General features: G+C 41.5%; 1 protein-coding gene across 2 annotated transcripts in view; it reads left to right on the forward strand.

Moving 5' to 3' along the window:
- The first annotated feature begins 578 nt into the window (after positions 1 to 578).
- Positions 579 to 16,636, forward strand: part of ENTPD4 (ectonucleoside triphosphate diphosphohydrolase 4) — a 35,940-nt gene continuing 19,882 nt past the window's right edge. For both annotated transcript variants that reach the window (XM_038573796.1, XM_038573797.1), the window contains exons 1-6: positions 579 to 759; positions 9,619 to 9,717; positions 10,929 to 11,126; positions 11,638 to 11,843; positions 15,181 to 15,331; positions 15,867 to 15,970. In XM_038573796.1, the coding sequence (XP_038429724.1) occupies positions 9,710 to 9,717; positions 10,929 to 11,126; positions 11,638 to 11,843; positions 15,181 to 15,331; positions 15,867 to 15,970 (667 nt within the window). In that variant the 5' untranslated portion in view covers positions 579 to 759; positions 9,619 to 9,709. The remainder of the gene's footprint in view (positions 760 to 9,618; positions 9,718 to 10,928; positions 11,127 to 11,637; positions 11,844 to 15,180; positions 15,332 to 15,866; positions 15,971 to 16,636) is intronic.

The following is a 16,636-nucleotide window of genomic DNA, read 5'->3' on the forward strand; positions in this document are numbered from 1 at the left end:
CATGAATAAATAAATAAAATCATTTAAAAAATTAATTAAAACTTAAAAAAAAGTAAAGTTGTAAATATGTTGAGTGAAAATGCCTAGTTCTTCTTAGATTTTTTTTTTTAAGATTTTATTTATTTATGAGAGACATAGAGAGAGGCAGAGACACAAGCAGAGGGAGAAGCAGGCTCCATGCAGGGAGCCTGAATCGAGGGGACTCGATCCCCGGTCTCCAGGATCACGCCCTGGGCTGAAGGCAGGCTCTAAACCACTGAGCCACCCAGGGATCCCCTCTTCTTAGATTTTCAAGTGCTATTTTCCATAATCCTTGGGAGCACAAAGGAAAGGTAATCGAGGTGTGGTAAGCACACTGTGGCTGGCTGACTACCAGAGCAGCTACCACGGGCGGTAATGAGGCTGCACTACCCCTTACTCCTGCGACACCACTGTCACTTTTGGCAAGGACCGCTCCCAGGCTCACTGGCACAGCTCTGCACTGCGCGCCAGTCATCCCGGCGCAGGCCCCGCCCCCGGCGCAGGCCCCGCCCCCGGCGCAGGCCCCGCCCCCGGCGTGCGCGCTCCCGGCGCGGGTGGTGACGCGCAAGGGCCGGCGCCGGGTGGCCGCTCGGCTCCCGGAAAGGACCGGCGCCTCCAGGAAGCCGGGTCCGTGTTGCAGCCGCCGCGCCGCGCCGCGCCGCGGTGTCCGTGATGCCCTCCACTCGCAGCTTCCCGTCGCCGGGAGTCCCGGCCGCCGAATCGGGCGCTGCCGAGCAGGTGAGGCGGCCTTACCGGCGCGGATGAGGAGAGGGCGGGGAGGCTGCCGGCCGGGCTGGGACGGTCGGAGTGTGGGGCCGGCGTGGCGGCGAGGGCCGCGGACGAGCGCCCCCGGCCCCTCCTGGCGGTCTTGCCCGCGTCCGCGCAGCCCCCGCCGCCCGGGCCGCGCGGCCACATCCGGGCGCCCCGGAGGTCAGCCCCCGGGACCCCGGGCGGCAGGTGCTCTCCCCCAGCCCCGGGCCGGAGAAACTGGCGTCGTGCTGTGGCGCCTCCCCCGGTGACCGGCGGCTGGATTTTCCCTCGCTCCCTCGCGGCGTGGGCGGGTCTGGCCCCACCGGGAGGGACCTGGCCGGGGAGAGGGGATGCTGGACCGACTGGTTCTTGCCTGCCGGCCCGTCCGAACACTGGGGCTTTCAGCCTCGGTCTTGCTGTGCTCTGCTTTTACCAAGTTTCATGCTTTAGATTGCTCCTTGGACAAATGGAACTACTTGGGCAGTACAGTGATAGAGCAGCGTTTCTCAAACCCGAGTGATGCGTGGACACCTTTTAAGGGGACGGGTCTCATTCTCTCGAATATGCCCCAGAACTCGCAGGGGTCCTCGGACCCCATTTCGATGAACGCTGGGGCAGGGCATTTTCAGAGAGCATTTATCAGGAAAGAAAAGAGATGCTTTACAGATCTGGGACTCCAGTGCTAGAAGATAAACTAGAAATTATTATTATTTTTTTTATAAACTAGAAATTATTAAAGAATTCTAAATTAGAGACTCAGATCGCTAGTTTAATTTCACATGTCTGCCTTTACCGTGTCTCGATTTGCATAATGAAAATTTTCCAGCCTCGGAGGTTTAAAAGAATCATATTTTTGTGTTATCTTGTGTTTGCTGTTACCTAGTTTTTTGTTTTTTTTTTTTTTTTTTTTGTTACCTAGTTTTTGTATTAGGTTTATTCAGTTTGACACATAGCAGAATTTTAGAATGGGGTGCTAATTTGCATTAGTAGTTTAATGATTTCTTGTGTTTAACCTTAACATTGATTTTATCACTTTTGTTTGTTGCATATTGTATCTCTGGTTTACATTCTTCCAGGTGTAATAGGAAGGCTTGATCTCAACTCCTGTGTCTATAGTCTAGAAAGAAGAAAAAAAAAAAAGTAAAGTTGATCTAAGGATTTATATGTATATATATTTTTAAAGATTTTATTTATTTATTCCTGAGACACACAGAGAGAGGCAGAGACACAGGCAGAGGGAGAAGCAGGCTCCATGCAGGGAGCACTACGTTGGACTCGATCCTGAGACTCCAGGATCAGGCCCCGGGCTGAAGGCGGCGCTGAACCGCTGAGCCACCCAGACTGCCCAGGATTTATATTCTATACATATTTATTCAGCATGTTTATTTAAAATAAACTGCAGTTGGAGTGCCTGCCTGCCCCAGTCACTAAAGCATGCAGCTCTTGATCTCAGGGTCATCAGTTCAAGCCCCATTTTGGGCATGAAGCCTACTTTAAAAAAAGAAAACATTAAATAAAATAAACTACACTTGAGTAAAGAGAAGATTCAGAATGTGGGAAAACAATAGAAAGTAAAACAGGTTAAATCTTGTCAAAGAAAAATATTGGACCAGGGCTTTGAAAGAAGTGTAATATCAAGAGTAGGACATACTAGGAGAAGTGATATTAGTAAAGGCCAGAGGCAAGAATGAGAAGAGTGTATGTGGGCAACAAGGGACCCACCTCACTAGAGCAGAGAGATGTTATTTGGGGCTGAGGAGAGAAAAAGTTGATAAAATTAGATGGTACCAGTTGATGAACATTAAGGTTTCAGATGCTACACAGGAAGTTGGTGTTGAGCCATAGTCTTCAGAAGTTTCTTGAGCTGATCATATTTTGAAGGTAGCATTTTACACAGGTATTTCTGTAGTGTGGTGTTGAGAGTAAAGGTCGAAGGTAGGTGATCTACCTAGAATCTGTCCTGAAGTAGTGATGTCTGCTGTGGTGATTTTAGATGTGTGAACTAACTGTGATGTTTGAAAAAGATTTGTCAGGCCCCAATGAATGATAAAATATCATTGCAAATAAACAGGATTGAAGGTTAAGAACCAGGTGACCCCAGTCAATAGTGATACCTCTCTTAGGCCTGGAGAATTTGGAAGGTGGTCATAGTTTCTGCCAAAAGATTGTGACCCCAGACTTGGATTAAACACGTTGCAGTAACAGGGTGTCAGTAAGCTCAGGATGTGGAATTGGAACCTGAGGAAAGTCAGAGTTGCAGATTTCAGAAACTGCAGAAGGGATGCAGGACAAGTGTGACCAGAAAAAGGTCATTTAAAATAAGGACCAGGGAAGCCCCCGTAACTCAGCGGTTTAGTGCCGCCTTCCGCCCAGGGCCTGATCCTGGGGTCCCGGGATCGAGTCCCACGTCGGGCTCCCTGCATGGAGCCTGCTTCTCCCTCTGCCTGTGTCTCTACCTCTCTCTCTCCCTCCCTCTCTCTCTCTCTCTCTCTTTCTCAAGAATAAATAAAATAAAATCTTTAATAAAATAAAATAAGGACCAGAATTTTGCAAATGAATAAAGGTAGGAGGAACTTTGAATAGGACTCGTTATTCAGAAATAAAAATTTTTAAAATAAATATTGGAGAAAATTGGCCAGCCCCAGATGGCTTAGCGGTTTAGTGCCATTGTTGGCCCGGGGTGTGATCCTGGAGACCAGGGATCGAGTCCCGCGTCGAGCTCTCTGCATGGAGCCTGCTCTTCACCCTGCCTGTAACTCTGCCTCTCTTTCTCTCTGTGTCTCTCATGAATGAATGAATAAATAAATAAATAAATAAATAAATAAATAAATAAATAAAATCAATCTTTAAAATGAAAAAATAAAAAAATACTGGATAAAATGTAGATCATAAGTGCAACTAAGAGCATTCTTCTTGAAACAAAGAATGAATTGTTATTTTAATGTCTTTCCCCACAACTGAGTGAAGCATAGCATCCTGCTCTTTGCTTTGGCTTCTCACTCTCCCAAGACAGGTGTTTCTTTTTCTTTTTTAAGATGTATATATTTATTTGAGAGAGAGAGCACACATGCACAGAAGGAGGAGGGGCAGAGTGAGAGAATCTCCAGCTGACTCTCTGCCAAGCCGGGAGCCCACCTCAGGGCTCCGCCCCACTACCCATGAGATCATGACCTGAGCCAAAACCAAGAGTTGGATACTCAACCTACCAGGCCACCCAGGCGCACCAATAGTTGGTTCTTACAAAGTTCTGCCTAAGTGTTTGTGGACCTCTTTGATTATTCAAGGTCCTCTTGTAATCTTGATATTTAGATCATTCTTTTCTTCATGTCATCTTACCTTTTCTTACTCAGAGGTCTATCTAGCTGTTCCAGAGTCTCATTTGTCTATGATTTTGTTCTTGTGATTTGAGAATTTGCTAATAATGTCTGTCTCGTTGAGTGCTGCATTTTTCACCAGAAGAGCCATTTCACTTTGCAGTTGATTTAAGTTGTTTTTACATACAACAGGACCAACAGTGAGAAACTGCCAGACATTGAACCATGACCACTAGAGACCACTAGCTTCTCTCCACCAGAGAATATTCAGCTAAGGAGGGCCCCCCACTAGCTGAAACCTTGAGTTAATACATCTCTCTGGTGGTAGGTCTAACACAAGTTAGGCCTTTTAAAAACATGGCAGTTTTATGTAACATTAGAGTTTGCCTTCATAAACCCTGGTGCCAAAATTCTTAGCCACAAATACAATTGGAGTTTACATTTTGAGATCAAATTACCATATTGCTGACTCTGGGTAATATTCAGCCATACTTTTGTCCTAAAACAAAGTAATTGCTTCAGCAGTTTATAAGCTGTCCTATTTTCCTCTGTCTTTAACCACAAATGTTGTCATTTAGAAAAATACCTATTTATCCTTTTTGTCAAAATCCTCGCATATCTCAAAAAAAAGTTCTGAGACAAACATCAGATTAAATAACGTTTACCAAGTTTGCTACGATTGTTCTAAACAGAGCAACTTCCTTGAAAAATGTTCTCTTTTCCCTTCTTCCATTGAAAGGGTACCTCTCACCTCCAAGAATCTTCCTGTTCCCTAGCCTCGTTGTGCTCTTCTCCAAACTGTTACAGCAAGAGTCTGGATAATTTAACATTGCCTTCTGTTGTTCTCTTATTTTCTGGGTATTGGAATTTTTTCTGTAACCAGTCTGGAAACTCCTTGAAATCTGGAGCCACATTTGTTACTCCTCTGTGCCCTTCATATAGCCTTCAGGCACACATCATTGGAGATCTTTCTTCCCCCAGGACCTTGACTTTAAGCTGTTAACTAGAACATTCTTTTCTTTTGTTCTTAGTTCAGCTATAACATAATTATTGATTTTTCAAAATGTTCAGAGTCAAATTCCTATGTCACAGTTTTTAAATAGGCTTTCTTGAGGTATCCAGAAGAGGATTTGATGCTAGAAACTGGAGATTCATCAGTTGAATCTTGTTAAAAATAGTTGTGTCTCTTCTGCTGATAAAATTAATATATGCCCTTTAAGAAAAGCAAGCCTAAGGAAGAAAATAGATGATCCGTTAATCCACTACTTAGCAATAACCAACCACTGTTGAGATTTTGGTTTCTGTCCTTCCATTTCCCCACTCTATATATGGTATGTTTTTTTCACTTACTATATCATGGATATCTTTCCATGTCAATAAATACAGATCTGCATCATCACTTTTAATAGTCATATCATGTTCCACTGCTGCAGAAATGGACCATGTGTAATCTATCCCAACCCCTATAATCCACATTGGTAGCCATGTTACGCTGTTATACCCAATACTATCATGAATTTCTTTACACATATTTTAGTGAATTTACCCTATTATTCCCTAAGATTGAATTTCTGTGTGATAGAGCACAGAGTAAGCATGTTTAGTATTTTCATATATGTTATCCATATGCCCCCAGAGGTTAATACCTATTAAGATTCTCTGCAACAGTACTCCCCTTTGTTAGCTAAGTATTGTCAGACTTTAATCTCCACCAGTCAGAGAGTGGTGAAGTCTTATTTTTCTTTATGTTTCTTTAAACATAAAGAAGTGAAGTATATCAAGATAACTACTTGATAAAAACACCTGAAAATTCTTTTAAACATCTCAGTAATTGACATCTTTTTCTTTTTTGTGTAAATTTTTAAATTACAGTATCATTTGTCCCAAGTTCTTGGTACATGGTACAATAAGGATACCATTTTGAAACCTGAACTAATTAAAGTGATTTTCCCTCTTTGTCAGGTAGGCATTTCTAATACTTTTTACTGTAAGTGTGTGAGTGTGTGTGTGCGTGTGTGTTTATCCCCTCTACTGCATTATAACTGATTTCAGGGGACGCCTGCCTTCAGCCCAGGGCGTGATCCTGGAGTCCCGGGATCAAGTCCTGCATCGGGCTCCCTGCAGGGAGCCTGCTTCTCCTTCTGCCTGTGTCTCTGCCTCTCTCTCTCTCTCTCTCTCTGTGTTTCTCATGAATAAATAAAATCTTAAAAAAAAAGAGAGAGAACTTATTTCAGAGCTGGATCCATACCTGATTCATCTTTATATCTCCTATTCCCAGCCATCCATGAAGCAGATAGTGCTTGCTCATCACTCCTGTGACAGGCACTGGTCACTGGAGAAACAGAAGACTAAGAGGCTGCCTCTGCCAATGAGAGGCTTGCCATGTAATAAGTCAACTACCAGTATAATCCTGTAGCCAACTACTGTGATGAGCAAACACTCTGGGGACATGAGAACTAGGGATGCTTTCACAGAAGAATTGTGCCTGACTTGTGTCACAGGGAATACATAGGAACACCAACAGATGGACCTGAAAGAGAGGCATTCTAAAAAGGCAGAGGAATGTGCGGCATTTCAGTGACTCGCTGCTTGTATTTAGTATGGCTAAAGCATAGGGTACATATCTGTCTAGTCTGTCGGGATAGGACTAGAAAGACCGGGACAGGATCAGTGTTGTCTAATGCAGAAGCTCCAGGTGGCTGTTGAGTACTTGAAATGTGGCTAGTGCAACTGCGGAACTGCATTTTTCTTTTTAATTGCTTTAAATAGCCACATATGCAGTGGCTACCCTATTGAACAGCACAAGACTAAAAGACCATGAGAGCCCTCCTTTATTACCCTAAGGAATTAGGACTTCTTCCTGAGTGGGAGAGAAAAGTTGGGAGGTGGAAAAAAATGGGATGCTTGGGTGGCTCAGTCTGTTAAGTATCCGACTTGATTTCAGCTCAGGTCATCATCTCAGGGTCATGGGATCAAGCCTCACATCAGGCTCTGTGCTGAGAGTAGAGTCAGCTTGTCCCTTTTCCCTTTCCCTCTGCTCCTACCCTACCCCTGTTTGAGCTCTCTCTCTCTCTCTCAAATAAAGAAATAAAATCTTAAAGAAAGAAAGAAAGAAAGAAAGAAAGAAAGAAAGAAAGAAAGAAAGAAAGAAAAGAAAAGAAAAGAAAGAAAGAAAAAGGAAGAAAGAAAGAGAAAGAAAGGAAAAAAAGGAAGAAAAAAAGAAAAGTTGGAAGGTGAGGAGGTGTCAGGATTCCCGGTTGTTTTGGAAAGATCACTCTAGTGTATAAATTCTTAACCTTTTAGGCTCCCAGTTGTCTTTTTGCCAGACACTTTCCTAGGGGTTTTTTGGTACTGTGAATGCAGCAGTCAACCAAGCAGACAGAAATCTGGCCCCTTGTGGAGCTTGACGCATGAGCAAGAGAAATGCAAACACACACACACACACACACACACACACACAGCATTTTAGAGGACAAGGATAATAGTATGGGTTTTCATGCTAGAATCTCTGTTTTTTTATATATGATCATTTTTTGTTGGCTGCATGGCCTTAGGCAAGTTACTTAGGCTCTCTGCCTCATCTGTGAAACGCTATACAAATAGTGTCTACCCTGTGGGTCATTAAAAGGAATAAATTAATATTTGTAAGTAACCAGGGCCTGGCACATAATAAGGTCTATATAACTAATAAATAAGTAAAAGCTAAGGGAAAAAAATAAAGAAAAGAGATAGGTGGAGGGGACAGCTTGCAATGATAGATTGGGTGGCCAGACGAGTGACAGTGAATAAAAACCTGGAGTGGGGGTAGTGAGAAAGTGAGTTGCACAGGTGATTTCTAAACAGAGGGAGTAGCACGTTCAGAGGCCCGGAATCCAGACAGCACCTGGCATGTTTGAAGATAGCCACGGCACCAGTATGGCTGGTATGGGGTGAAAAGGGAAAGTGGATGATGAGATCAGAGCAGTGACAGGTGGCGAGGTCCTGTGGGCCACAAGAGTCAGAGTAAAGCCTTTGGCAGTGGAAGCCACTGAAGGATTTCAAGTAGGAGAGTGACAGGATCACAGACCTGAGCAGGGACGGGGTGAGTGTCAACTTCAGGTGAAGAATCTGTGCCTGAAGGTATTAGATAAAGAATTGGAGAGCCACTGGGTTGATGCTGCAGGTAGGAGACTAACTTAATTAGACTGCTATTCTGATAGGCTAGGCAAGAGTTGAGAAGAGGAAGAGATTTTAGATAAACTGAGGTTAAAAAAAATGGGAGGAGGAGTCTGTAACAAACTGGCTGTGGAAGGTGAAGAAGAACAAGGGATCAGGCCTGGCTCCCTTGCTTCTGCTTTGAGCAGCTTGGTGGAATTGAGACTGAGACAGCAAAGTGAGACAGGATAAGGGAGAAGGGAGCAAGGACTGTGATATAAGCGTGTGGTTTTAGAAATGGTTTTCATCCAGTACTCAGATGGAGGTATTGGTAGGTGCTTGAAGATCTCTGTATCTGTAGCTCAGAAGAGAAGCCTGGGATGGGGAAAGAAGTTTTTCAGTGAACTGTTAATTGAAACCATCAGTGAGGCTGACCAGGAGCAGAGTCAGAGTTGGGAGAGAGCAGAGCCAAGCCAGGAAGAAGCTCAGGGCATGGGGGAGCAGACAGGCCTTTAGAAAGTAGATGTAGGGTGGAGGAAGGGAGTCCTGAGAAGGATCTGTTCAAAGGCTAGGAAGCCAGCAAAGGGAAACAGCTGTCTCGAGATGCCTGGAAGAGGTAAAGCAGCAATACCAAGGATGATGTCAGTCTTTGGATCCAGTAGATCAGAAGAAGGCCCTAGCTTAAGCCCCAGCTGTCCCTTGTTTGCTTTGTGATTTGAGGCCTCGGGGCTGAAGGAGTGAGACTCAGTAGCTGTGAGAACACCAGAGCTGACTAGGAACATAGTAACTTGCATGGTACTTTGTGCATAAGAGAGGTCTAACAGACATTTATCAGATGAGTCAGTATTTCAGATTGCTGTTGAGTGAATCATACCTCCTACCCCTGCCTACCTCCTACTTCTACCCCTAGTCTTCCTTAATTCAGTACCTACTTGATGACCTGGTATTTTGGTACTGATGGCTTTTAGGTAGCTACCACTAGCTAGCACCAGACTGTTAGCATCTCTTTTGATTTAGGCCTATATCCCTGACAATGTGAAATTGACTGAGAAGTGTGTTGCTCAAGATAAATCCTTATGACAGCTTCACTGCAAGGATCATGCACCAGATTTTGTGTGGTTGGATTTAAACACGTACTTGGGGGACACCTGGGTGGCTCAGCAGTTGAGCATCTGCCTTCATTCGGCTCGGCATGATCCTTGGGTCCTGGGATTGAGTCCCACACTGGGGTTCCTGCATAGAACCTGCTTTTCCCTCTTCCTGTGTCTCTGTGCCCCCCCCATGAATAAATAAATAAATAAAATCTTCAAAAAACAACAACAACACATACTTTGTAAAAGAACATAGATGTCTTTTTGAATTGTGCCATCTTAGTGACTTTTCTCACTTTCTGGAACAGGAGGTCTGTAACTCCAGGAGGACCCCATTATGTCTGTAATGGTATATGAGGACTGACTCCTAGAACGTTGCCTGGTCTCTGACCCGTCAGCATGGGGAGGTGAGTGATGGTGTCTAATCACTGGCACTTGTAAAACCCAAGATTTTGGTGCCACAGAAACAGATATTGAAAGGAAAAAAAAATCTAGGTTCCAAGTGAAAAGGGTTCAAAGTTATGCTACACTTGTGTTTAATACCTTTGTTCTTCCAGGCCTCATTGGGGTGCCTGTTAGAGAAAGTAGTTGTGCCAGATAGATTCTATGGGGCTTTTAAAGTAGTTTACTGTGAAGACACGTGTGTGGGAATCTGTGAGAGTCTGTACTAGCTGCAAGATAACTGTAAGCCTCAGAGGTGTGGGCAGGGGTTGGCAGCCTCTGTGGAAGTGGCCCAAGAACCCACATGGAGACTAGAAACTACAAGTGAACGCCATTGGGTTAGCAGGATATCTCCCCTTTCTGTGAGGTATTTTAGTCCAGGAAGCACCCTTTAAAGGGAAGAACGTAGAAATTAACCACAAAACTTTAACATCTACTCTAAAAGTAGCAAGTTTTTTTTTTTTGTTTTTTTTTTGTTTTTTTAAGCCCCACAGTAATCCGTTATTCCTGGCATAAACAGAAGAAAAGTGTTTATTTGTTAAAATGTCTCAGGAATAATCCCAAAAACACAGGACATGCAAAACTCACTTTGTGCCTTTATTCTGAGGATGTTATTAAAGATCCTGATTTTCTCCCATTTTCTCACTGAATCATCAGGGAGAAATTTGCCTTGAAATTCAATGTTGAAAAAAGTCTTACTCCTCCTGAGCTGTTTATGTTTCTAATCTAATGGACAAGGTTTTGGCTACTGGGCAACTTTTACAGGGCCTTTCTTATTACATGTTTTTCCTTGTACTGAATTGTTTTTTTTGGTTTCATCACCCTGAAACCTGAGTTCATTATAGATTTATAGATTTATTACATTGAATTTACTCGTCTCTGTCCTCTCTTTTTTATTTTTTTGAACAAAGCAGAGTACGAATAATAATCTACATACTATTGTCAGGAAAGGTAGAAAAACATAGATATGTCATAACCATCAGGGTGTATTTCTCATTCATGTAGTCTTATACTGAGTAAAATAGCAAAATAGCAATATGGAAGATGCTGGCATACAGATACCTCCTAGCAGGGGAATGAGTGGCCCCAGCCAGATGTCTTACTTTGAGATCAATTTAGGTGAGGAAAGTCCTCTTGGGAGCAGATTGCTTTAAAATCTGTTTTATTGGAATTTTAGGATTGGCATCTCCTGTCTATTTCCTGCTTCCTGGCATTTTAGCATCTCTCCAGTGGGGTGTCCGCGAATTCTGAATACCAATTTACGCCAGATTATTGTTATTAGCATTCTGGCTGCTGCTGTTTCGCTTTTATACTTTTCTGTTGTTATAATCCGAAATAAGTATGGGCGGCTATCCAGAGACAAGAAGTTTCAAAGGTAAGAGAAAATATCATTTCTTTTCTAGATGGGGTGCCATACCTTCAATTTTACAGCTTCAAGACTTTGGGGATTAGATTGGAATTTGAGGAGCATGTGGCTGTAGGAATCTGTACTGACTACAGCGTGGCATGCAAAATTAAACTGTTTGAAACTGTTTAATCATTAGCCACCAAATCCACATTGTAAGAGGATTTAAACATAAGCTTCTCCTGTGATATCTGTTAAGCTGATTTTTCAGTGAATGTCAGTTGTTTGGGAATAGTTTTGCTTCTCAGAACTTCTTTGAACTTCTTAAAAGGAATGATTATGTATCTGATTTAGATTATCTTTATCACTATCAATTGTTTTGTTTTCTTTTGACTCTTTAATCATTTGGCAGTTGTAAAAATGTGATAGTGGATCAGCTTAGAATTCACTGACTTGGTGGTTATTTATTGCTTTTGCTCTGTTAAGGTTTGGGCAATATTCTCTGTCTCAGATAAAGCGTATGTTCATTTTTCTAAACAAGGTACTTGGCACGAGTTACTGACATTGAAGCGACAGACACCAATAACCCCAATGTGAACTACGGTATCGTGGTGGACTGTGGTAGCAGTGGGTCTCGAATATTCGTCTATTGCTGGCCAAGGCACAACGGCAATCCTCATGATCTGTTGGATATCAGACAAATGAGGGATAAAAACCGAAAACCAGTGGTTATGAAAATAAAACCCGGTATGTAAAGGATAAATATCAATTGGTAACCAGGTTCTGTCCTTTATTCTCTGTCAGGTTTTCATGTCCTTCCCCCCGCTTTGCCCACAGCCATCCCCCTTCTCCAGAGCTCACGCCAGGACCTGATAATCGTTTCACTTTCTTCCCCCTCCTCTCTCCACCCCACATGAGGCGACTAACTCCTTGTAAAATAGCCAAAACCATGTCTGTCTTGTGTGTCCTGCAGCATTTATCACAGTGCCTTACTCATGTGTCTGTCTACTCAGGTGTTTGCTAGTTGACATTCATTATGGAGAGATTGTTTTTCCTCCTATTTGGTAGTCGTTGATCTCTATCCCTAACAACAGGGTAATTTCAGATAATTCTTGGATATCTGTACTCTAAAACATTGTTATTAAAAAATAAAAATAAAAAAATAAAAATAAATAAAACATTGTTATTATCTTTTCCCCCGCATTTTTAAAAAGTGCTCCAATATGGGCAGCCCGGGTGGCTCAGTGGTTTAGTGCTACCTTCGGCCCAGGTTGTGATCCCCAGACCCTGGATCAAGTTCCACGTCGGGCTCCCTGCATGGAGCCTGCTTCTCCCTCTACCTGTGTCTCTGCCTCTCTCTCTCTCTCTCTCTGTCTCTCTCTCTCTCTCTCTCTGTCTCTCATGAACAAATAAAATCTTTAAAAAAATTTTTTTAAAGTGCTCCAATATATTTCCTTTTTTAAAAAAAATTTTATTTATTTACTTGAGAGGGAGCATGTGTGTGAGTAGGGGGAGGGGCAGAGGGAGAGAGAATCTCAAGCAGACTCCATGCTGAGCACAGAGTCCAATGCAGGGCTCAATCTTATGACCTGAGCCCAAATCAAGAGTCATACACTTAACTGTCTAATCTACCCAGGCATCTCCTCCCAATATATTTCTAATCATCTAGATTATTATTAAATGAGAATGACTGCAGAACTTAAAAGAGCTGATGTTATTATGTCAAGTATTTAAAGATGTCACAGTTTCTAAAACAGTGTGTTGTGTAAAATTGGGATTTGCTTTCTCCATTAAACAATTTAAGTCAGTGGTTCTCAACCTTTTTCTGTACATACATTATTTCCATGGGCATTGCCATTCTGTAAGAAGTATTAGAATCGGAAGGTGTCCAGGAGTACCTTGAATAGATATTTTATGTCTTGATAGTTAGTAATCACTGATTTAAACAGTGGACCACATGGGTGTCTGGCTGGCTCAGTTGGTAGAGCTTGTGACTCTTGATCTCAGGGTCATGAGTTCAAGCCCCATGTTGGGTGCAGAGATTACTAAAATAATAAACTTAAAAAAATAAATAAAACAGTGGACCACAGATCCTCATAGAGATTCAGCACTTTTATTTCATCTTGCTAGGGTGTTAAATGGTACAATATTAAACCCAAATAACTCAAGGAATTTATCTTGTAAAATATTAGAGAATGTTTATAAAAAAATCACTTATTATCTATTTCAAATATGTAAATGAAAAGGTGGTTCAGTTTTAATATGATAAAATACCTGTCCTCATAAAATTGTTCCTAATAACATAGACTATGGGCTCTTTGAGTCCTCCCCATTCTTCATTGAATAATTTAGGCCCCACTTCCTTCTTCAGAAAACCCTTAGCAAGTTGATTGTTCTTTGATGCTTGGGCAGCTGGGCACTAGCATATTGCTCAGAAAATCCAGAACCTCTACCTCATTTCTCAGGTTAAAGAGAGGGAACTTAATCTGAATCTCTCATGTAAGCATTATTTTGATATTAGAGTACATTTCCATGAACAAAAATTATTCTTTTCTAGAAGTCTTAGTGAATGACTTTGAATTTTTAGTTTTCTATTCCATTCCTTAAAAAGTTTTTTTAAAGATTTTATTTGTTCATGAGAGACAGACAGAGGCAGAGACAGAAACAGGCTCCCTCTGGGGAGCCTCATGTGGGTCTTGATCCCAGGATGGACCCCAGGATCACAACCTGAGCCGAAGGCAGATGCTCAACCACTGAGCCATGCAGGTGCCCCCTCATTCCTTCAATTTTGATGTATTCAAAATGTAGAAACATTTTCAGGATTAAAGTCATGTTGATTAAATTAAAAATTCACCAGAAGATTGAAAAATAAAGTTCTATAAAGCACATTGCATTTCATCTAGCTTCACATACCAGCTTCCATTAGTTATTAAATAAGATAAAATCTTTCATGCCTTGGAGTTGTCTTTTGGGACATCATCCCAAGGTATACACCAGAAACTCATTAAAATCAGGTTTAACATGGTTCTTTCTTATGCTACAGAAAGTATTTGAAATAGAAATTCAAGTACCTTTTTATAGCACTCCTCAGTCGTGAAGCCGGGACTCTCATGTGTAGCATTTCAACAAAGCTCTAGAATAATTTCCTTACTTAATAGATTCTGGGTAGGTTGGGGTTTGGTGTCTATCAAAACAGTATTGTTTGTGGAGTAAAAAAAAAAATCTGGCTTTTGGTCTATTTTCTGCTGATTGCTCTGACAAATCACTTAACTTTCTGGATCCACAGTTTCCTAATCTGTGAAATGAGAAATGTTTGGACATCTAAAATGTGAAGTCTGGAAGACACCATTTGTGTGGGAATGGTCGAGGGATCACCAAGACTGGAGGGTAGGAGATGTTGCATCAGACTGCCAGAAAGGAGGAAGAAAAATGAAATGTGAGAGGAACCAGGGAGAGGCGATTAATGACACTCAGAACACATATTGGAGAGGGGATTTTATCCAGAATCCTAGCTTGGGCTGCTGGTTGGCTAGTGACGGTGGTCACTGATTGGCTAGTGATGGTGGTAAGAAGCAGTAAGAACAGATTTGCTGTGGAAGTTGAGCTCAGATTTGTATGTGTATATGTTGAGTTTGAGGGTTGGTGAAGACAAGTACATTGTCATGTCTAGTGGACAGTTACCACATACTGATCTGGAGTTTGGGAACAAGACTTGGTAGCTGCTGATGAGATTTGGAGATATGAGACACAAAGGTGATGGCGGCAGCCGTAGGAATGAGTGAGCTTGCCTGAGCAAAGTGGGAACATGTTCTTGAAGGCAGGTGCATGTGCTCATGTGCAATTGATCCCAATGTCTGACACGTAGTTGCTCAAATGGTTCTCATTTCTTTGGAGACTGAGAGCATAAGCCTGAACATTTAATACCACTACTGTTCAAAAAGACTGTGGAAGTTCTTGCTAAGAGGGATACAGGAAAAACTAGGAAAGTGTGGTTTATAACTTGAATTTCTCTCAATTTAGCCACGTTGAAGAAACATAACTTATTAACTATCTACTTGTTAATGGAAGTGTCTTTTTTCGATAGGCATTTCAGAATTTGCTACCTCTCCGGAGAAAGTCAGTGATTACATTTCTCCACTTTTGAGCTTTGCTGCAGAGCACATACCACGGGCAAAGCACAAAGAAACGCCTCTCTACATTCTCTGCACAGCTGGAATGAGAATCCTTCCTGAAAGGTGATCCTCCAGAGGGCAGGCCAGGCCTGGATGGCCATGGTGGTAGTGGTGGTGGTGGTTTATTTCCCCCCTTCCTCTTTCTGTCCCTTTTCCTTCTCTTCCTCCTCTTCTATTATTACCACCAAAAGGAAGACATTAAAAATTCTTCAAATTCGAGATAGTACCAAAACTATTCTCTTAGCCAAAACTCACCAAAATCTCTTAATGTATTTGTTTATTACTATAAATAATAAACTACAAAGTAAACAGTAAAGTATAAACTATAAAGTTGTCATAAAAAAACTCATTTTCTATGTCATTAATTTAAGGATTGCAGTTGTAGTTTTACATCTAGGAATCACAGAATTCATACAACTCATGAAATTCCTAAAATAAAGTTTTATTCAGTGAATTCCTTTGGTTTTGAAATTTACTGTTTTCATATAGGATATACTGGAGCCATAGTTTTTGTTTTGTTTTATTTTGTATTTTCTTTTTTTAAAACAGAAAAATTTAGCACATATTTTGATATGCAAATTTTGGGGTTGTCTTACAGCCAGCAGAAAGCCATCCTGGAAGACCTTCTGACTGATATCCCCGTGCACTTTGACTTTCTATTTTCTGACTCTCATGCAGAAGTAATTTCAGGGAAACAAGAAGGTTGGTATATTGGTCTTCAACTTGAAATTTGGGAAGTTATTCCTTTAAGGCTCCCCCCCATTTTTCCCAGTGTATGCTTCACTAAATTACTTTTTGTATCTTAAAAATTAGGAAATCATAGCCTTGAAATATTATTTTTAAATAGCAAAATTAGTTTCTTATATGACTGGTCTTTATTATCCAAACATTAAGCCATTAAAAAAAATAGCTCAGTTTGTGTTTACCGTATTTAGGAAACATACATTGGATTCATTTTGATATAAAAGGTTTGTGTTCCTTGCCTAAGTTATATAGCTTCCTGGAATTATGATTACTGCATTGGAGTCTTCTGTTGATTTACTTACTATTCTTGACTTTGATACACTGAGAAAATATTATTTCTGTTTTCAAATAACTGATTCTACTTGAGAATGAAATGACAAGTCAGTGAGATATTATTTGGGGAATAGCTTGCTAGAAATGGTGACCAAAAGCATTTATTTCAAAGTCATCTATCATTTCAGCAGATACCCTCTCTGTGAAAATAAAAACTGGGTGAAATTTAGATACTGCCATTGAGTTATTTACAGACAAGGGAGGAACACAGTTAGCTGCCATATGAGGTAGAGTCTTTGGTGCCATAAGGAAGGAAAGGAAAAAGGATCATGGGAGTTTGAGCTTTTTTTT

Source organism: Canis lupus, chromosome 25, assembly GCF_011100685.1.
Source record: "Canis lupus familiaris isolate Mischka breed German Shepherd chromosome 25, alternate assembly UU_Cfam_GSD_1.0, whole genome shotgun sequence".
Lineage (NCBI taxonomy): Eukaryota > Metazoa > Chordata > Mammalia > Carnivora > Canidae > Canis > Canis lupus.